The 19,313-nt window shown below is 36.0% G+C and overlaps 1 protein-coding gene across 1 annotated transcript in view; it reads right to left on the reverse strand.

The window, feature by feature from the left end:
* The window catches only part of LOC140159445 (conserved oligomeric Golgi complex subunit 1-like), a 177,214-nt gene that overhangs the window by 135,744 nt on the left and 22,157 nt on the right, over window positions 1-19,313 (reverse strand). The window contains exons 15-22 of the mRNA XM_072182923.1: window positions 11,404-11,642; window positions 10,662-10,850; window positions 10,287-10,388; window positions 9,504-9,614; window positions 9,128-9,170; window positions 7,847-7,914; window positions 7,028-7,121; window positions 6,343-6,420 (exon numbers count right to left, since the gene is read on the reverse strand). Of these exons, the coding sequence (XP_072039024.1) occupies window positions 6,343-6,420; window positions 7,028-7,121; window positions 7,847-7,914; window positions 9,128-9,170; window positions 9,504-9,614; window positions 10,287-10,388; window positions 10,662-10,850; window positions 11,404-11,642 (924 nt within the window). The remainder of the gene's footprint in view (window positions 1-6,342; window positions 6,421-7,027; window positions 7,122-7,846; window positions 7,915-9,127; window positions 9,171-9,503; window positions 9,615-10,286; window positions 10,389-10,661; window positions 10,851-11,403; window positions 11,643-19,313) is intronic.

Raw genomic sequence — 19,313 nt, forward strand, 5'->3', positions numbered from 1 at the left:
CAAATCTGGGTGTTTGATATACCTAGATATGGACGGATGATGTTTGATATACCTAGATATGGACGGATGACATGTTTGAATTTGAATGCTGAACATGTTTGAGTATATTGAGGGATAGTGTTTATAGACAAAAACATGCTCAAAAAGACAAAGCAATATTTTGTTAAAATGTGGAATAAAATTAAAAGAAAGTTGCTGAAAGAGAGAAAGAAATATATTATATTTTTTGATTTGAAAAAGAAAGTCATCTTACTTTATGTAAGAAATAGGTGCTATTATTTGTGTCGACAGCCTGACCATGCACACGGCATAAAACCGATCCACTAGTAATGCTTCCAAATCTGGGTGTTTGATATACCTAGATATGGACGGATGATGTTTGATATACCTAGATATGGACGGATGACATGTTTGAATGCTGAACATGTTTGAGTATATTGAGGGATAGTGTTTATAGACAAAAACATGCTAAAAAGACAAAGCAATGTTTTGTTAAAATGTGGAATAAAATTAAAAGAAAGTTACTGAAAGAGAGAAAGAAATATATTATATTTTTTAATTTGAAAAAGAAAGTCATCTTACTTCATGTAAGAAATAGGTGCTATTATTTCTGTCGACAGCCTGACCATGCACACGGCATAAAACCGATCCACTATTAATGCTTCCAAATCTGGGTGTTTGATATACCTAGATATGGACGGATGATGTTTGATATACCTAGATATGGACGGATGACATGTTTGAATGCTGACCATGTTTGAGTATATTGAGGGATAGTGTTTATAGACAAAAACATGCTAAAAAGACAAAGCAATGTTTTGTTTATGTTTAAATGTGGAATAAAATTAAAAGAAAGTTACTGAAAGTGAGAAAGAATTATATTATATTTTTTAATTTGAAAAAGAAAGTCATCTTACTTTATGTAAGAAATATGTGCTATTGTTATTGTATTATTTCTGTCGACAGCCTGACCATGCACACGGCATAAAACCGATCCACTGTTAATGCTTCCAAATCTGGGTGTTTGATATACCTAGATATGGACGGATGATGTTTGATATACCTAGATATGGACGGATGACATGTTTGAATGCTGAACATGTTTGAGTATATTGAGGGATAGTGTTTATAGACAAAACCATGCTAAAAAGACAAAGCAATGTTTTGTTAAAATGTGGAATAAAATTAAAAGAAAGTTACTGAAAGAGAGAAAGAAATATATTATATTTTTTTTTTGAAAAAGAAAGTCATCTTACTTTATTTAAGAAATAGGTGCTATTATTTGTGTCGACAGCTTGACCATGCACACGGCATAAAACCGATCCACTATTAATGCTTCCAAATCTGGGTGTTTGATATACCTAGATATGGACGGATGATGTTTGATATACCTAGATATGGACGGATGACATGTTTGAATGCTGAACATGTTTGAGTATATTGAGGGATAGTGTTTATAGACAAAACCATGCTAAAAAGACAAAGCAATGTTTTGTTAAAATGTGGAATAAAATTAAAAGAAAGTTACTGAAAGAGAGAAAGAAATATATTATATTTTTAATTTGAAAAAGAAAGTCATCTTACTTTATTTAAGAAATAGGTGCTATTATTTGTGTCGACAGCCTGACCATGCACACGGCATAAAACCGATCCACTATTAATGCTTCCAAATCTGGGTGTTTGATATACCTAGATATGGACGGATGATGTTTGATATACCTAGATATGGACGGATGACATGTTTGAATGCTGAACATGTTTGAGTATATTGAGGGACAGTGTTTATAGACAAAAACATGCTAAAAAGACAAAGCAATGTTTTGTTAAAATGTGGAATAAAATTAAAAGAAAGTTACTGAAAGAGAGAAAGAAATATTATATTATATTTTTTTAATTTGAAAAAGAAAGTCATCTTACTTTATGTAAGAAATATGTGCTATTGTTATTGTATTATTTCTGTCGACAGCCTGACCATGCACACAGCATAAAACCGATCCACTATTAATGCTTCCAAATCTGGGTGTTTGATATACCTAGATACGGATGATGTTTGATATACCTAGATATGGACGGATGACATGTTTGAATGCTGAACATGTTTGAGTATATTGAGGGATAGTGTTTATAGACAAAACCATGCTAAAAAGACAAAGCAATGTTTTGTTAAAATGTGGAATAAAATTAAAAGAAAGTTACTGAAAGAGAGAAAGAAATATATTATATTTTTTAATTTGAAAAAGAAAGTCATCTTACTTTATTTAAGAAATAGGTGCTATTATTTGTGTCGACAGCCTGACCATGCACACGGCATAAAACCGATCCACTATTAATGCTTCCAAATCTGGGTGTTTGATATACCTAGATATGGACGGATGATGCTCTTTCACCAAGACCCTTATTTTTCCATTTGATCTGTCACCCAAAGACCCTTGCCAGTTCAATTTGAACAGCAACTTGGTTTATCACTGATTTTGCTGCTTATTTTGAAAAATGAAGACATTTGAAGCCATTTAGAACTAGAAATTCGATTCATTTCGAGGTTTCTGTGGCGCTGTTTCGGTTCACCCAAAGATTCCATTTAAAAAAAGGTTATGTTCTCACCCAATGACCCCGATGATATTTTTTACATTTTGCTCTCACCGAATGCTTAAAACCATGCTCTCACCCAATGACCCCATATTTTTTACATTTTGCTCTCACCGAATGCCCCTCAGTGCGGAAGTGCCTACTCCTATATCCATTTCAAATTGAAGTGAATCCCCAGGATTCTTCCACTCCAATGTTCAGCTGAATTATGACTATGAGTCGATCAGAGTCAATTGTTTCAGCTCACCCTATGACCGTTAAAGATGGTCAAGATCCTAAAATGGGTTCAGTATAGGGTCAGATGCTAAATATTGGGTCTTTTGGAGCAGAGTGTTGTAACAGTAGGGTATTGGGTGCAAAAGTATGCATTTTTGGGAGGAATGACAAGGCATTATGGGGTCGGGGATTGCATGAATCTCATAATATTAGAGCATTAATTGCCTTTTGGAGGAGAACAAGAAAAATATGGTGCTGGGGAATCTTGGGAAGGCACTAGTAAAATATGAGGTCTCATACGGTGGGGTAAACGGGCAAAAAACAAAAAACATAGGCCTACATACAAAAAACAAAAACAAAAACAAAACAAAAACAGGGGGGTTTTAGGGGTGCGCATGTAAGCCTATTTATTGTGGTACAATAATGGGCTAAAATTATCAATTTGTCATTACAATGACATTCTGAAAAAGAAAGAAACAAATACAGAACAAAGAAAGAGATCCGATCTATTTCTTGTGTCTATTTAAGTGCAAAGAGAACAAATATCTAGCTCATTTGACAAAGATTGTTTGCTCGTCCATCATGTCATTTTGTTTTCTCAAAAGTGACCAGCATACCCGCCAGCATACCAACTTCGGTCTGCAAAGGACAGAGGCGCGATCTGATGACGCTTCAGTGTTAACAAGGCACTATTTTGTTTGTACATACTTCTCAAATTCAGAAATCAAATATTTAGAGTTATATTTATGCAGAACTGAGAATGAAACTTGAAAGAGTGAAATTACGAAAATCTACATGCGAATTCCAAAACGACTGCAACGGAAGTCTATGAACAAATTAGGCAACTCGGTATTAAGGACATAGGCACGATCTGGGGCCTCAATTCTGGTTAACAATGCATTATTTTGTTTGTATAAACTCCTTTCTTAAATTTCTCAAATTCGGAAATCAAATATTTCATCAAGGGTGGAATGACAAAAGACCGAAAAACCACATGCGAATTCCAAAACGACTGCAACGGAAGTCTATGAAAAAAAATAATTATGATAAAAATGATCGGTTTTTTTTGTATGTTATTTTTGCATGTGTATAGGCTTATACAATGCTTCCAACATTCAATGTTTGAAATTAGATGCAATAAATTTTCTTAATGCCTACCGGTATTATTTATACTATAAGCCTCTCCCTAATAATATCATTATTTTCTAATAAATACACGCCGGCAATGATACCAGTATTCATTTTTATGATAGGCCGATATCGTAAACACCAAAGAAAGCTTGGTCAAATCACACGTCGAAATTTTAAACGACTACAACAGAAGTCTTATTGAACAAAAATTCAAATTAAAGTATCTTAAAGTTGAACTGAAAAATGCTCTGAAAACCATGAAAACATTGAACTAATTATTTTGAAATTTAATGTTTACTCATGAGTCGCGATATGCTTAATACAGACCATTGATGGGGGCCATATCCGGGAGCAACGATCCGTTCGTGCACTTCCTCCTCTAAAATCAATAACCCATTGAATCTGCAATACTCTCATATCGATGATTTAGCCGATTTGAGAGACTCTCAAATCGATGATTTAGCCGATTTGAGAGACTCTCAGATCGATGTTTTAGCGCATCTGAGAGACTCTCAAATCAATGATTTGGCCTATTTGTGTGCTCTCCTCTTTACTCTCAGATCGTGGAATTCTACCTCGTTAGCTACCTGAATATTATCTCTCCTTCAAGGTGTGTGGTCCATAACCAAAGCAATCTGATTCCCACAGGTAATTTAAGTCATTTTTGGCCAAGCTCGAATGTACTTGTTGCGTCCATGTAGCGTGCTAAGCGCTTACTTCTGTGCCGTGCTATGTCCTTGTGTGTTTATTGCGGAACCACTAGCATTCCGAGTTTTCAAGCTTTGCCAAGAATTACCTAATTTACCTGGATTTTTGAGTGAAACTGCTCTTGTGGTTGTGGCCCATAGAAAAGTATGGGTTGGTACACCCCCATGGGGATGAAGCGTAGACATTTTAGGGTGCACACGATCAAAACAAACTTTAACAAAGGATGAAAATTTTACTGGTGTTACAAGACAAATATGAGCTTTTTACTGGTTTCAAAATATAGATTTTGATAAGGTGAAGTGAGGGAAGAGACTGTCAATCAGGTCACCGAACTTTCCAGCTTGTCGCTAGAGAAGCAGGAGAAATGCAATTTAAAACCTTGGGCCTTTCGAATTTACTATAACGATTCAATGCCACTAGCTTCATATTGATAACTGAACTGGTTACAGTGCTGTCTAGATACACAGACAGGAGTCCAAGGTTCAAATCCTGTGTTAGGATAACAATTTACCTTTCATGGTCAACTGGAGGGAAATAATAAATTTTAATCATAGATTCATAGTCAGACAGTCAGTGCCTCTTGAGATTGGTTATGAGGAGTTGTCCGAGGATTAATATAAAAGTCAGTACCAAGCAGTTTTGACACGTCAGAATTGCCTCCTTTAGCGTGAATGAATCAGATCACATATGGAATCTGCCTTAGAACAAGATGATATGAGACCTGCACCCATGAAACCTGGATCAAGTTGGGAAATTACGATTTGTAGATACCGAATTGTTTGTAATAAACGCTCCCCCTCTAATAAACGCCCCCCTCCAATTTTTCTGTGAAAAATTGACAAAAATGCAAACATTTCCATGACATATGATATCGTGTACATGTGTAGGTAAGCTTAAAACTTGCATCCCCGGGCTTGCATCAGTCATGTCAGTCACGTTCGCTAAATTGAATGGACAAAACCTATTATGACTCAACTCCCATCCATTTCATTGCCTAAATATGGTAGAATTTCACTAATTCCATGCACTTACAGGTGTAATTTTGTTTTATTCCCCACAAAAATATCATTTTCCATGGGCGCCGCCATCATGTATAGTGTAAATCCCTCCTTTTAATAGGAGCACCATCGGGAAATTGAACACGATTTTTAAGCTTTTTTCACTGACAATTCACTTCCAATAAACGCCCCCTTTTGGAAAAATGCAACGCCTCGGGGCGTTTATTACAAACAATACGGTATGTCCATATTCAAAATGCTCAGAATGTCAGCTTTAAAATGATATATTACATATTATGATGACTCAACCTTTTGTCCTTCAAAGGTACATCTTGAGCTTCTAATTTTCTCTTTTTTCAATTGATGTTTGGCATGTTTATTGGACTGTATCTCAAATAAAGCCATGGCAACTTTTGTCCGTGCTTAGTGGGAGCAGGTCTCATATTGTCCCCCTGATACGATAATTTGCACAACTCAAATTGCAATGCCAGGTATTGCCTGAAAACACAAAACTATGGTTAAAGCACTGGTTAAATAATCATCTTTATTCCCTTTCTCTGGTCAATGACTTAGTTAGATATGCATGTGGTAATAAGAAGTTGAGGGCAAGTCAATTTGGTCAAAAATGAGTTATGCAAATTATCATATAGAAGTGACAATATGCCTTTCATTACATTCACAGGATTACCCAGAATACACCTACCTGTACAGGCAGCCTTATTTTAGAGCTCACTTTCTTGCCATCTTCTGTTTCTTCTTCTATTTCTATGGTGTCCCAGTGCTGTCAAACAATTAATATAGTTTGAATTAAGTTGATTAGGTGGATATCAATTTGTCTTGAGGTATGTTTTGGCACTTATTGGCATTACTAAAAACAAAACCAATCCCTACATACTAACATATTACACTGAGAGTGCAATATTTGAATCTCCTGACACACTCCTGTATAAATCACACACCATATTTACTCTTTTAAACGCTCATGGAAATTTCTGCATTTCGGTCACTCTTTTTTTGACAAAAAGTGTTCGATAGAAAGGGAGCTTTTAACAGAGTAAATATGATAGATGTCATGATTAAATTTCATTTTTCTAAGCTGTCAGGGGTTAGGTGAACAAGTTAGCTGTATAGTTATAAATGAAATAGATGACTTGAATTTTATGGATTTCATGTAAAAAAGGGAGAAAACTTTTCCCTTCAATTGTTAATTATCCGATGGATTATTAAGTATCCTTCACATATGTATACCATACCCATTTATAAACCAGAAGCAGACATATGGGTTGGCTCCATTAAGTTCTATGAACATGAAAAGATAACAGCCTTAAGTTTGGATGGGTAAACAGGTAAAGGAGGATGTTTTGATATATATGGTATGATTTACTTACTGTAGCAGCTTTAAGTAGAGAAGCACCATTGGTGTTCATCAAACATGTCTTGAATTCATCCAGCAGAACAGAACAGGTGTATTTATTCCATATACTACAGACAAAAATAACATACTAATTACAACACTAAATTACTCTAATTTTGTCTATTATTTGAGATCACTAAAAACTTCACAAAATATTAGGTTTTTTTTCTTGGTTATATGTTTTAATTAAGGCTCTAACTGAAATACCAATGATCTAAAATCCCTCCCACTCAACACATGCTAGCGGAAATCAAAGAGAATGAACAGCAAAATACTACCTTTAAAAATAACATCAATCCCAAAGCCTGATAATCATATCGAAATAATTCAAGTTATAATATCTAGAAAATAACCTGAAAAGTCTGCGAATTTAACAGAGAATATGCCATCATGCCAGTGCATTATATTCAAAGCCACTGCATATACTCTCAACTGCATCACACAACACAGTTACAATGCCACTACCTCTGCTTTGGAATGTGTGGTTGTGTACTGGCCTGACCAAGCCCGTAACCAGGATTCATTTTGCAGGACTTCCAAAAAGCGGACCCTTTTTCAGGAAAAAATGGGTTTGCATATATTAAAATTAAACATTTCAGGTCTGTTTAGAAAATTTCACTCAAAAAGTGAACCTTATGTGGTTTTCTTCCCTCTCAAAAATGTGGACCTGTTAGGGCATATTTTAGCAAATCTACAATACAACAAAAAAGGGGACCCTTTGTTGGAATGCCCGCTCCCCCATATTCAAGGAGGGTAAAGGCTTTCGGGATATACCGGTTCTTGGCCAACTTACTTGTAAGATTCATGGGTTTGGCTTAAAAGCTCCAGTTTGATCTTCATCCAGTCATTATCTTCAGATAGCTAGAAGGTGAAAAACAATAAACAGACATTTGTTGTCAATACTATTTCTGCACATGTTAAGTGCAGAGATGATAACCATGCTAAAGGTGAAACCTAATGATAACATAAAAAGATAGCTTGAAAATAGGGATGGTGGTTCCAGGAAGATTGTTTAGTTTGACAAAACAAAATTACATTAAACTAGAGAACACCATTCACAACCTGATTTAGAGGCTGGAGTATGATTTAGGATAAAGATTCACTTAATGTTAACGTAATGATTAGGGTTAGGTTTAAAGTTGGAGTTAAAATACAGTATTTGAAGGATGTTCTGGAAGTTATTCTTTAATGACAAAATTATATGTCATTGCTGACTCCTATGTGAGCTCTGACATCCAGACAACATATTCTGAAATAAGTTGGGAATTTGTGTCATCATTCATTTTGACCAATGCAGTTTCGATGACTTAACATTTAGTGTTCCTTAAATAACATTTTCAAACAACACTACAATGTAGAACTAGTTCCACGTGAAAACAATCAAAATCATTCATTGAACTCAGATGACTGATAATCTTGAAATTACCTTAAAAAACTTGGGCACATAATGCCTCAGGTCATATGACAATAATGATTATTATAATCCAAAAATACTAGGAATGATCTGTTCACCCAGTTTAATTTCATTAATCCAGTTTAATTTGATTGATAGTTCATACACTCTTAGATAGTGCACTCCACGTACTACGCGCACAGTCGCGCAGTACTTTCACACGCGTTCACGTCGCATAGACTTGATTCATTTTTCGGGCGGGTTGATGCATTTATATTTGGTTCTATTATCCAATATTTTTTTGTGATAATTTTGTATTAAAAGCAGCAAAAATCACATGTTTTTTTCTTATATGAAATAGGTTCGGGGCTCGTGCATTAGACGCATCAACATCAGCGCGCATGCATTATTTTGTCTAATTTATCTCCCAACAAGTAATACACATTCATTAACCTATAAATATAGTTGGGTTGTTTTAGCGGCAAATTTGTAGTACTCATTCTTCTACACGTAACTTTGCAAGCTGCAATGTTTGTGAACTCGTTCATGTTAAAAAAATCAGAGATGACATTCTTCCTCTAATCCCACAATAAATAAAAGGGAAATAGCAGTATAGTGTTTTCATATGGCCTGAAATAGATTTACACAATTGTGTGTCTTAACACTTTAAACAACACTTACCACAGCTTGTCCTGGTCTCCTACTGGTTTTGCTAGTTCTTAACCTGTTGTCAAGAGACAAAAATCTTTAGTACATGCCGGGTGGGGGGGTACTCAGTACAAATGACCATATGGGGATGTGTCACAAGCATGGGTAGCATTTGCGGCCTTTGGTATATCAATTAGACCAAGTAAAGAAAATAACATGTATATCGTCCGGACTTTTTAAAAATCAGTGAGGGAGGTCCTTATTATTTATTATTATGTTATTTTTTTACCATTCATTTCTGTGTAAAATTGGTCTTCTATGCCTTCTCAGATCTCTTGCAACAAAAATGTCATTTTACCCTAACTATACTGAAAATGCACCTGAAGTATACAATTTGTACAAATCCTACCTGGCAGATTCCATTTTCGTAATCGTTTGCTCTTCTGATATCAAAATGGCTTTCTCTAGATGTGGTGATAGCTCGGTCATGGCGACACAAAAACGACCCAGTAGTAAAGCTCTGTTGAGCAAATTAAAATAATCATAGCTATTTCAGTAAAACAATTTCTTACAAGATAATTTGAAATTAACAAGGTGATTAGCAATTTATGTGGTGTGTAAAATTCCCACCAAATTAAGTGATCAAGAAAGGCAAGTTTGTCAAGAAACTTTTGGTCCCGGGCTTTTGGTGCCCTAAATCAACAATGCATATGGCCTCACTTGACCCCCAAATGACCTTTGTCCCAGATTCCACACCACCACACATTGCCCCTGACCAAAGTATTTGAACATATTTATAATATGACCTCAAAATGACCTTTGACCTCACATATGTTGACATCACACATGTCAGAGTAGTCAAGGGTCAATGTCCCATTAAAATTCATAAAAGCATCTTAGGACCTGAGGAGAAAGTCAAAAGAATCCCAATGTTATCATTTTTGCACTTTACACCACACAGACAAGGAGCTCATTTTACAGACCCCTTTACGAACTTGTTCGACAGGGACAAGTATTCATTTTATAAGCTACTAGAACTATTGTGAATGATGCAATAGCAAATGGCTGTATATTTTCAAATTACTAGAACAGATGACTAATGTTCTCATTATGAATGTTAAATGTTCATATGTGGGTGGTTGATTTATGTATGTGTCTGTTCTCTTTACAAAATTAATTATACTACCATTACCTATCCACTAGCATCAAGCATTCCTGGTTTTGACCAAGCTTCTTGGTGGCATCAAGTTGAGTAGATGAAGCTTGTAAGGCTTTCTTTACATGGTCCAGGATTCTAGTAGGTAAGAGAAGAAATAAATGAACAAAGATATGACTAAATGAAAGAATACAATTTTGTGCTGAATAATTCTATTAAGTCATGATGACAGAAATATACAGCACTTTCCAACATGTGCAATAAACAGTTGGGATTTGGTACTAACATTGTATACAGTATATTATCAAATATTTTAAAACAAATTTAAAAATGGTAATAGCCATGGTATGTTTTGATTATAGAAAAGTTAACATTTAAAAGTATAATAATAGTAAAATGCAATTTACAAACCTATGAATACACTTGGAGCAAGAAATCTGTAAAAAGCTCTGTAGTGTGGTACAGTCAGCATACTTATCAAATGGATTGTATGTAGGTGTAGTGGCAACATTATCTTGAGTTTTCTCTTCACTTTGAGTGGTGTAATAGGCTAAATCATCCAGCAGTGTCTTGAGTTGACTGTCTACAGTTGAGCAAATACTGTAAAGTATGAACAATTTAGGACAAAATAAGTATGGCACAGAAAAGCTTATTTTTTTAACCAAAGCAAATCAAATGTAATTAACAAGGTTTCACTTATTTGCCACTATTTTAATACTAGGTTATATTGATAATATAATATTAGGATAATCAATGAACATTACAACAAATTCATTACCTACTTGAATCAGTGAGATTCCCAATCTCATTACTGATCCAAAGTTAATTCTTGATTGGTCCTGTGCTGCTAAGTATGCCCCTCATTTTGTCAAGTCATGTGCTTATTTATGACCGCGATGGACTCAAAAAGGGGTGGACTGGGGCTGGGGGATTGGATGCATTTTCCAAATAGGGGACATGTATGAGGGTCATTTGGAAACAAACATTTATTGGCAAGAGTCAATCATAGATAATTCACTTTAAAATCAACTGTTGAATTGCCATAGCAACATTTTTGCCAATTTCAGCTTGCCCAAATTACACATAATCCCTTTCCTTCTATCTTTTTTAAATGCCACTGACAACACATCCTTATTTTACAATAAATTCCTACCTTTGAGTCCGTGGAGTAAAAGCCCTTGATTTCATATACAAGCCTCCTGCCTCATTTGGTTGTTTGTTTTGTGCCCGACCTTTCCAAGCACTAGGGCTGGGCATATCAATACCTAGCTCCTTCCACACATAGGAGGCGATATCACATTCAGGAGAGGTGGTTTCCATGTCTTGTAAAGCTTGTGTGAGAAGTTGCTGGGTACTTGTACATGTCTTATCCAAAGAATCTTGGGTGATGGCCTAAAAATAGAAAAATAATAATTCTCTACTTGATTTCCATTTTGTCCACTCTTGTCATTAGAATTCATGATTTTCACGTTTGACATACCTTCAAATTTATTTTCATTGCTAAGGATTTACAACTCAGATATTTTCTGTTTTAACGCTTCAAACATTCTAATTTTTAGCCATACAAGTAATTTCAACCTTTATCTATCGATTAGTCTTTGTCCCAAATAGTGGCATTAAAATTCAAAGCTTTAATAATGGTTTTAAAATGGTAACCCAGATTTGGCCCATCAATGAAAATTAAGTAAACACCTTCATAACAATACCGCCAACATGAGCAAGTAGATGAGTGTGACTTTGTTGCGCCCAAGCGTGCCGTTCAGTGCAATACGCATGCACAGTTAACACTGGCTTGTGCGAAAATTCTCAATGTTGTTGTCACATGGCTAACTGTTCAATGCTGGTATTTTTCTGTCTTGTAAAATACCCATGCACTTCTTTTAGTTAGGGGTTGTTTTACAATCGGGGTACATTTGGGCTGAGCACCATATTGTGCCCTGTTTCAAATATTAGATTAACTTATGATTAAAAGTTGCCATGCCTAATTATTGGCCCCTATTAGTTCAACCTACAGCCACAAAGAAACTGTTTGAAATGCTTAGCAAATGATGAAAATATACATTTCTGTATGATTTTGGGACAAAATAGCCGTCTCATTTGACCTTTGTGAACTTTGCAAATGATATATCACTGCCAGCAATAACATAAAAACATATTTTGACAGTTAAGAAGTAATGTTTGAAACATGATTGTTCAAAATTGAGAACCAAATAAGATTGCGACTGTTTCATAAATTGTACCATTTCTTCAAATTTATGTTGAAAATTCCGTCAAAAATGTCCTCTCCGAATACAAGCTCGTAATCCATAGTTAAAATTGACCCAAGACTAAAATTATATTTTCTTGAAAAACACTTATAGATATCCTACAAACTCATAATAAACACTTAGTCCACTTACACTTAGTTTCCATGTATCACATGTTTGAAAGTTGGACGCCAGGTTTCCGCCAAAATGTGTCCTCTCCGAAAAATTAGGTATACAGAAACATGTGTATCAAAAACATGTTTCTGGCATAACTTGAAACTCTGAACACTTGACGCCTAAAATTTTTACAGATTTCCTATTTGACCCATCTACAACACAAAAACAAATAAATTGAGGAAAAACTAGACACTTCATTTTTCACCCCCAGTGAGACAATCTGTGTACCCTGATTGTAAAACAACCCTTAAATTGGCATGTTTTACAGTCGTTCGTATCTGTAAAGTTCCCTTGCCTCAGTGTTGAACCCAAACATTAGCATTTCCACTAGGTTTCAAGAAAATCCAAGAATATAAATTTACTTACTGGATATCAGATGACTTTGAAATGACCTTGCAATATAATATCCACAACCTCTGACTACCTGTCTACATTCACCAAATTTCATGGAAATCCAACAATCTTTAGTTATTTGACTATTTGACCTAGAAACGACCTTCAAATTTCATCAAATAAATATTTACTCTCACCAAATTTCATAACAACAGGATAAATCAGTAAAAGTAATCAAACACTTGTGAAAATCCAACTATCTTTGCCAATTTGATGGCCTTGAAATTACCTTTGAATTATGAAATGCATAATTAAAGTTCACCTACACCAAGTTTCATATTTTTTCGGATAAATGTGCAAGAAAATGTCAGGAAAAAATCTAACCATTACCAAAATGGCACACGCTTTCATAAAACCATAGACAAAATAGACTAGTGTACATGATTGTACTATCCACCTTTATGGCTATAAAGACAGGGGATAAAATGTGACCCCTCGGCACAACTGAGCCCTGAAGTCGCCAATCATCATTTTTGAGATATTCAACCAAAATATTCTGCTTGAAATTAACTTTAAAATGATGTATATCATGTCTATAGTACTTGACATTTAAGTAGTGAAAAATCAATAAAACAGTCAATAAATCTTTTGTTTCCTATTGTTTATTGTTACGTTCGATGGAGCATATCTCAATAGTGGCACTGGCGACATCCGGGCTCAGTTGTGCCGAGGGGTCACAAATGGATAAATGTGTTGTTACACCATTTATAATTTTTATACACCATGTTTAATTAATTCTCTCTGTTCCTGCATTTTCGATATCCTTGGAATACAAAAATGTACATAATAAATATTAGATGCATTTATATTGGTCCCAACTTAGGGTGTGATACCCCATGTTTATCTTATTCATTTTCTTATTTTTGGTAGTCCTTGAACATCACTTAGCCATGACATAATGTTGTTATAATTTACTACTACTATTTTCAGGTTAATATGGGATGGAAAATTGATGTTGTAGTGACAGTGGTGTTTGTGGCAAGTGCTCTACAGCCGCATGTCAATGGATGTGTCCGCGCTGTTAATGATTTGTCAACAACTACGCAGCATATTTTGGATGAGCTTGGAGATCAATACGGTGACCTAGGAGCTCAGTACCGGGACTTAGGAGCTCAGCTGAGTGACTTTATAGCCAATGCAGGCAGAGGTGGACAAATAATCTTTATTTTGTTAACTATACTTTTAATTTTTCTAATTGTATTGATTGGAATTCTGATTGTTGATAATCTTGATCTGGACTTGTCGGCTGTGCAACCATTGTTTGTCAATTTGGTACCAGTATACTGCGAGTCATACCTTATTAATGATGAAATTAATGGTGATAATGGGGATTATGAACAATGGCAAGAAGAGTGGGAAACTGAGATGGGTACACTTAGCACTGAAGGGACTGACACATCAAGCACAGACAGTAGTGATATACACAGTACTGGAGATAATGGTACACTTGACATCAACAATTATGGTACTGGATTTTCTGGTACACCTAGAATAATAGATCCCAATGTGTCACACATTATGGAGACATATGGTACTTGTATACCAATCGTAAGCACCAGTACCTCTATGCGTACACGTGGTAACAGAGGTGCTGGTACCCCTTGCCCTGAAGGTAGAAATGAGCCAGATATTGGTGGTATTGATATGAACTACACTCGAGGTACTATTATACCTACCTCTAGTGATAGGCGTATTACAACCAGAGGTCCTTGTATATCTAATAGTAAAGAAGCTAGAATACCTTGCAAGGGATCTAATGCTACACCTAGCCCTGCATGTCATAACAGCCCGATCCTAGGTAGTAAATCCAGCTCTGGAAGTAGGCATACTGGTACGCCTAGCACTAGTCCTTCTGATCGGCATGTCAGTACTACAAGTAATGGTACACCTAGCAGAAGAGGTACTGATGTACCTAGCAGGAGAAATACTAGTGTTGATATCCCTAGCACTGGTGGTACTGGTACTGATTCTGATTCAGGGAGGATTATAGGTGTTGATTTACCCAGAATGTCCATCAAAACCCCGGGGGGGGTACTCAGTACAAATGGCCATATGGGGACGTGCAAACAAACATGGGTCGATTTTCGTCATTGGTATATCAATGACCCTTATTTTTTCCGCTTTTGTGGTATACGATGGGTAGTAAGTTGAAATTGGTATTGAAATGGGGTCTAAATCAGATTTTGGTATATCAATGGGTCGAAAATCTTTAAACTCACTCACGAAAATAAATTGTCTGAGCGCGTCCAAATAAGGTACATCGCAATCCAAATAAGGCAAATCAGAATCATAAATTCAGAGCTGGGCAAATCAATTGATAGTCCGATTAGCAAACGTTGAGTTGTCATTGCAAACAGATGGCGACACTCTTCCGGTGTAGTATATGCGAGCCCAGCACTACTTGTTTACTCCGGCGAATTTTGATAAATCACTGAAATACTATCGGTATCGAAGTTGCAACAGCAATTTTTTCATCGCTGTTTTTAAGTCAGTTTTGCCTCTCGAACTCGGGATCGCAAAATTTGAGTAAATTAACTGCCGATTGTTAAATGCATCGAATCATATAAATAGGTTTTATCAACAATCGGGTAAGTTTTTAGTGTAAAGTTGAGTTTTATTTTTGGTGCCGAATTCAGCTGACATGACACGCGACAGCACTGCCAAAATTGCCAAGATCACACACGATCGATATGCATGGGTCAAATTGATGTTGTTTTGGTTCGATAATTCAATGATAATTGCAATTGCATTGAACAGAAATGCGTGAATATTAAATTTGTTTAAAATTTCAATAAATCATGAGTGGGACGAAAAAAGGTACCGTACAAAAAAATATACATCATTATTACATGTAAATAAAAAATTCATGTTATGTTGATGTTCAAAATTTCTTTTTTCGTTCTTCTTTCACCATGCAGGGTATGATGGGGGGGGCACTGGCTGCACCACTGTTTTCGTGGTTTTTGTATGTTGTTAAATAAAATTTAAAATAAATAAGTGCAAGAATCATCTTTCCCTACACAATATTTGTTACAAACTAGGGCTAGGCTAGATATTGGCCCCTACAAGACAAACGAACATAGATGAAAGAAACTGAGAAAACAAAACAATAAATATATTTTGGATTTGTATTCATTACAAAATAAGGGGTGGTGCAACAATTATGTGTGCCCCGGGTTGTGAATTCTCAAAATGTTCTGCCAAAATTGCCCCCCCCTTTGGTCTGCCAAAAATCTTTGCCCCCCTATAATTCACCACCCTGGGGTACACATAATTATTGCACCACCCCTAACAAACAAAATAATAATAATTAATAAATGATAGACCCTTGATAAATAGAATAAAAAGTACAAAATACAGTAAACAAGAAATAAAACAAATGATGTGAAAATTTGTTACGGTATTCTAAACGTATAGTGGTATATGGATGGGTCAGTATATGGGTTGGTATATCAATGGGTGGTATTTTTGTCTTTTCAACTGGTATAGTCATGGGTGTCGCTTTCTATGTTGGTATATGCATCGGTAGTAAAAATCAGGTTTGAAGTGGTATAGCCATGGGTCCTACTTCAAAATCTTCGAGGCACACCCCTACCCAAAAAATTTTGAGTACCCCCGGATCAAAACACCTTGCACTGCAACTTCAAGTACTGGAAGTACTGGTACACCTCCCTCCAGTGCTAGGAATATTATTGCCACAGGTACTGGTACATGTACCAGAGAAGGTGCTGGTATACCTAAGAAAAGATGTTCTTGCACACCTCACTCTGGATGTAGACCAGGGACCGTAGGCACTAGTATACAGAGCACTGCTGGTACACATACTGCTATTCCTGACACCAGTATTTCTACTGCTAAACATACTGGAGATACTAGTACATCTAACAGAAGAGGTACTAAAACACCTACTAGGAGATGTACTGACGCTCCTAGCACTAGAGGTACTGATATGCCAAATACTATACCAAATAATGCACCCACTGTAGTTGGATTTTGCTATGAAAAAGATTATAAAACCAAGCCCAACTCTAGATGTGATAATAGAACACAGACCATAGGCACTGGTATGCAAAGCACTGCTGGTACACATAGTGCTACGCCGGACACCAGTACTTCTAGTGCTGGTATTGGAAACACTAGTACATCTAACAGAAGAGGTACTAGTACAACTACAAGAAACAGGAGATGTACTGATGCTCTTGAGCATATCATTACTGTAGATACTAGTACACCCAGCAGGCAAATTACTGGTACATTCAGCCCTGAAGGTATGAGTACCACAAGTACCTTAAGTTCTAATACACCTAGTACTGTATGTGTACCTAGCATCTCCAACAATGGGCATATTGGAACTAATGGTGCAAGTATACCTAGAAGGAGGCATACTGGTAACTCGAGAAGAAGAGATATTGGTACCCCTAACCAGCCCAGCCCTGGAGTTAATTATATACCAAGCACTAGGGATATAGATATTATGTTCAGCGCTAGTATGAAATAGTACTACAACACATAACATAAGGGATGAAAATGATGAACAGACTGGTACACCTCAAGAAGACCTGATCTTCATTAAAATATCAGGTATTCTACGCAACTGTCATTGTCTGTTAGGTCTATGTCTGAGTGAAGCTGAAATTAATCGTGTTTCACATCGTCTTTCCAATGCATATCATAAAGTGCACAGATTTTTTAGGGAAGATCATGAATAGGCCGATGATATGAGAACAAACTAGTAAGCATCAGTTGTAACAAACTTCAATTATGATACAAAACAACTGGTGCTCACTGTTATAACACCAGAGATAGGCTTGACCAAGTCGTTTAACATTTGTAAATTTATGAATCTTTAAAAATACAAAATTCATGTGCCCTATATTTTAAAATAATTTTTGCGAACACACCGTAAAATCAAGGTATGCAATTTACTGGGAAATTTTAAGGGCATCATATGCTTGAAATTACTGAGTTGTAGAGCTTTGTAAGCACTGATTGCCCCAACATTGTAAATATTACTAGCATGATACCCCTGCTACACCGCATATAACCATGTGTATGAAACAAGACCACTGGCCAGGTGAATGGATTAAATTGTACCATAAACCCCAACTTTTTACAGGGCCTATTTGTATATGTAATATTTTGTGCTTTTGGAAGTATTTTAGCCAAATTTGTAACATAAAATGAAGTAAAATAAAATAGAATGCTTTACCTGGCTGCAATGGTTAAGCCAGAACAAGCCATATCATGTGAACAAGGGAAGAGGCCCATACACTGGAACATAGGAACATTCAAACAATACCAACAAGCGCCGCAAAACCAAATTAATGATGCTTCTGTATTTTTTCAGGTGAGCAACTATTTTAAACTGTTGCGATTTGGTAGTTAACAGCATCTTGCGAATGGTAGTGAGCTTTGGCAACAATTGCATTGATCATATCATAGCAAGTGTGTAGAAGAATTCAAATACCACAGGTACACTTTTGTAGGTCCTGTGGTTCTTGAGTTCTGTTGTAAAGGTTGAAACAATAACACTTTTGTAAAATGTACATTACTCATTAACAACAATAAATAAAGCAAGTTTTCAAAAAATATAATTTGTAGAATGAACTGTTGTTATTTTTCAATAATATATTGATTTAGATAATAAAAATCTTTCTTTTTTTTTTGATGCTTCGACCAACAATGCATTGTGTACCCTTAATATATCAATATGCAGGGGAAAGAAGAACCACGTACACATCGCACACTAGCACAATTTGACATGAAATTACAATGGAAACATAACATCAATAAGCAGGTAAACCAGAGAAAAACCATACCTGCCTCTGCGGAGACCTGACCCTCGTGCCCTAGTTGGAATTAATTGAATGTTCCTATGTTCCAGTGTACGGTGCGCAGGCCTCTTCCCTTGTTTGTATGATTACTAGGCTGTCGGTTAAGCATCATTATTTGATCTCGTCCGCTGGTGTGTTGTTTGTACTGTTCACCCTTGACTGCTCATTATCCATAAGTACCAGACTTGAGCCCTGTTTATCAGGGACAGTCTGTGTAGCTCAGTGGTTGGAGCATCCACCAGACAAGTGGAAGGGCTGGGGTTCAAGTCCCCGCAGAGGCAGGTACATTGTATGTGCAGATTTTTTCTCTGGTTTATCTGCTTATGCATGATATGTTTCCATTATAATTTCATGTCAAATTGTGCTAGTGTGCGATGTGTGGTTCTTCTTTCCCCTACTTATCATGTGGGTAT

Source organism: Amphiura filiformis, chromosome 8 (genome assembly GCF_039555335.1).
Source record: "Amphiura filiformis chromosome 8, Afil_fr2py, whole genome shotgun sequence".
Classification (NCBI taxonomy): Eukaryota; Metazoa; Echinodermata; class Ophiuroidea; order Amphilepidida; family Amphiuridae; genus Amphiura; species Amphiura filiformis.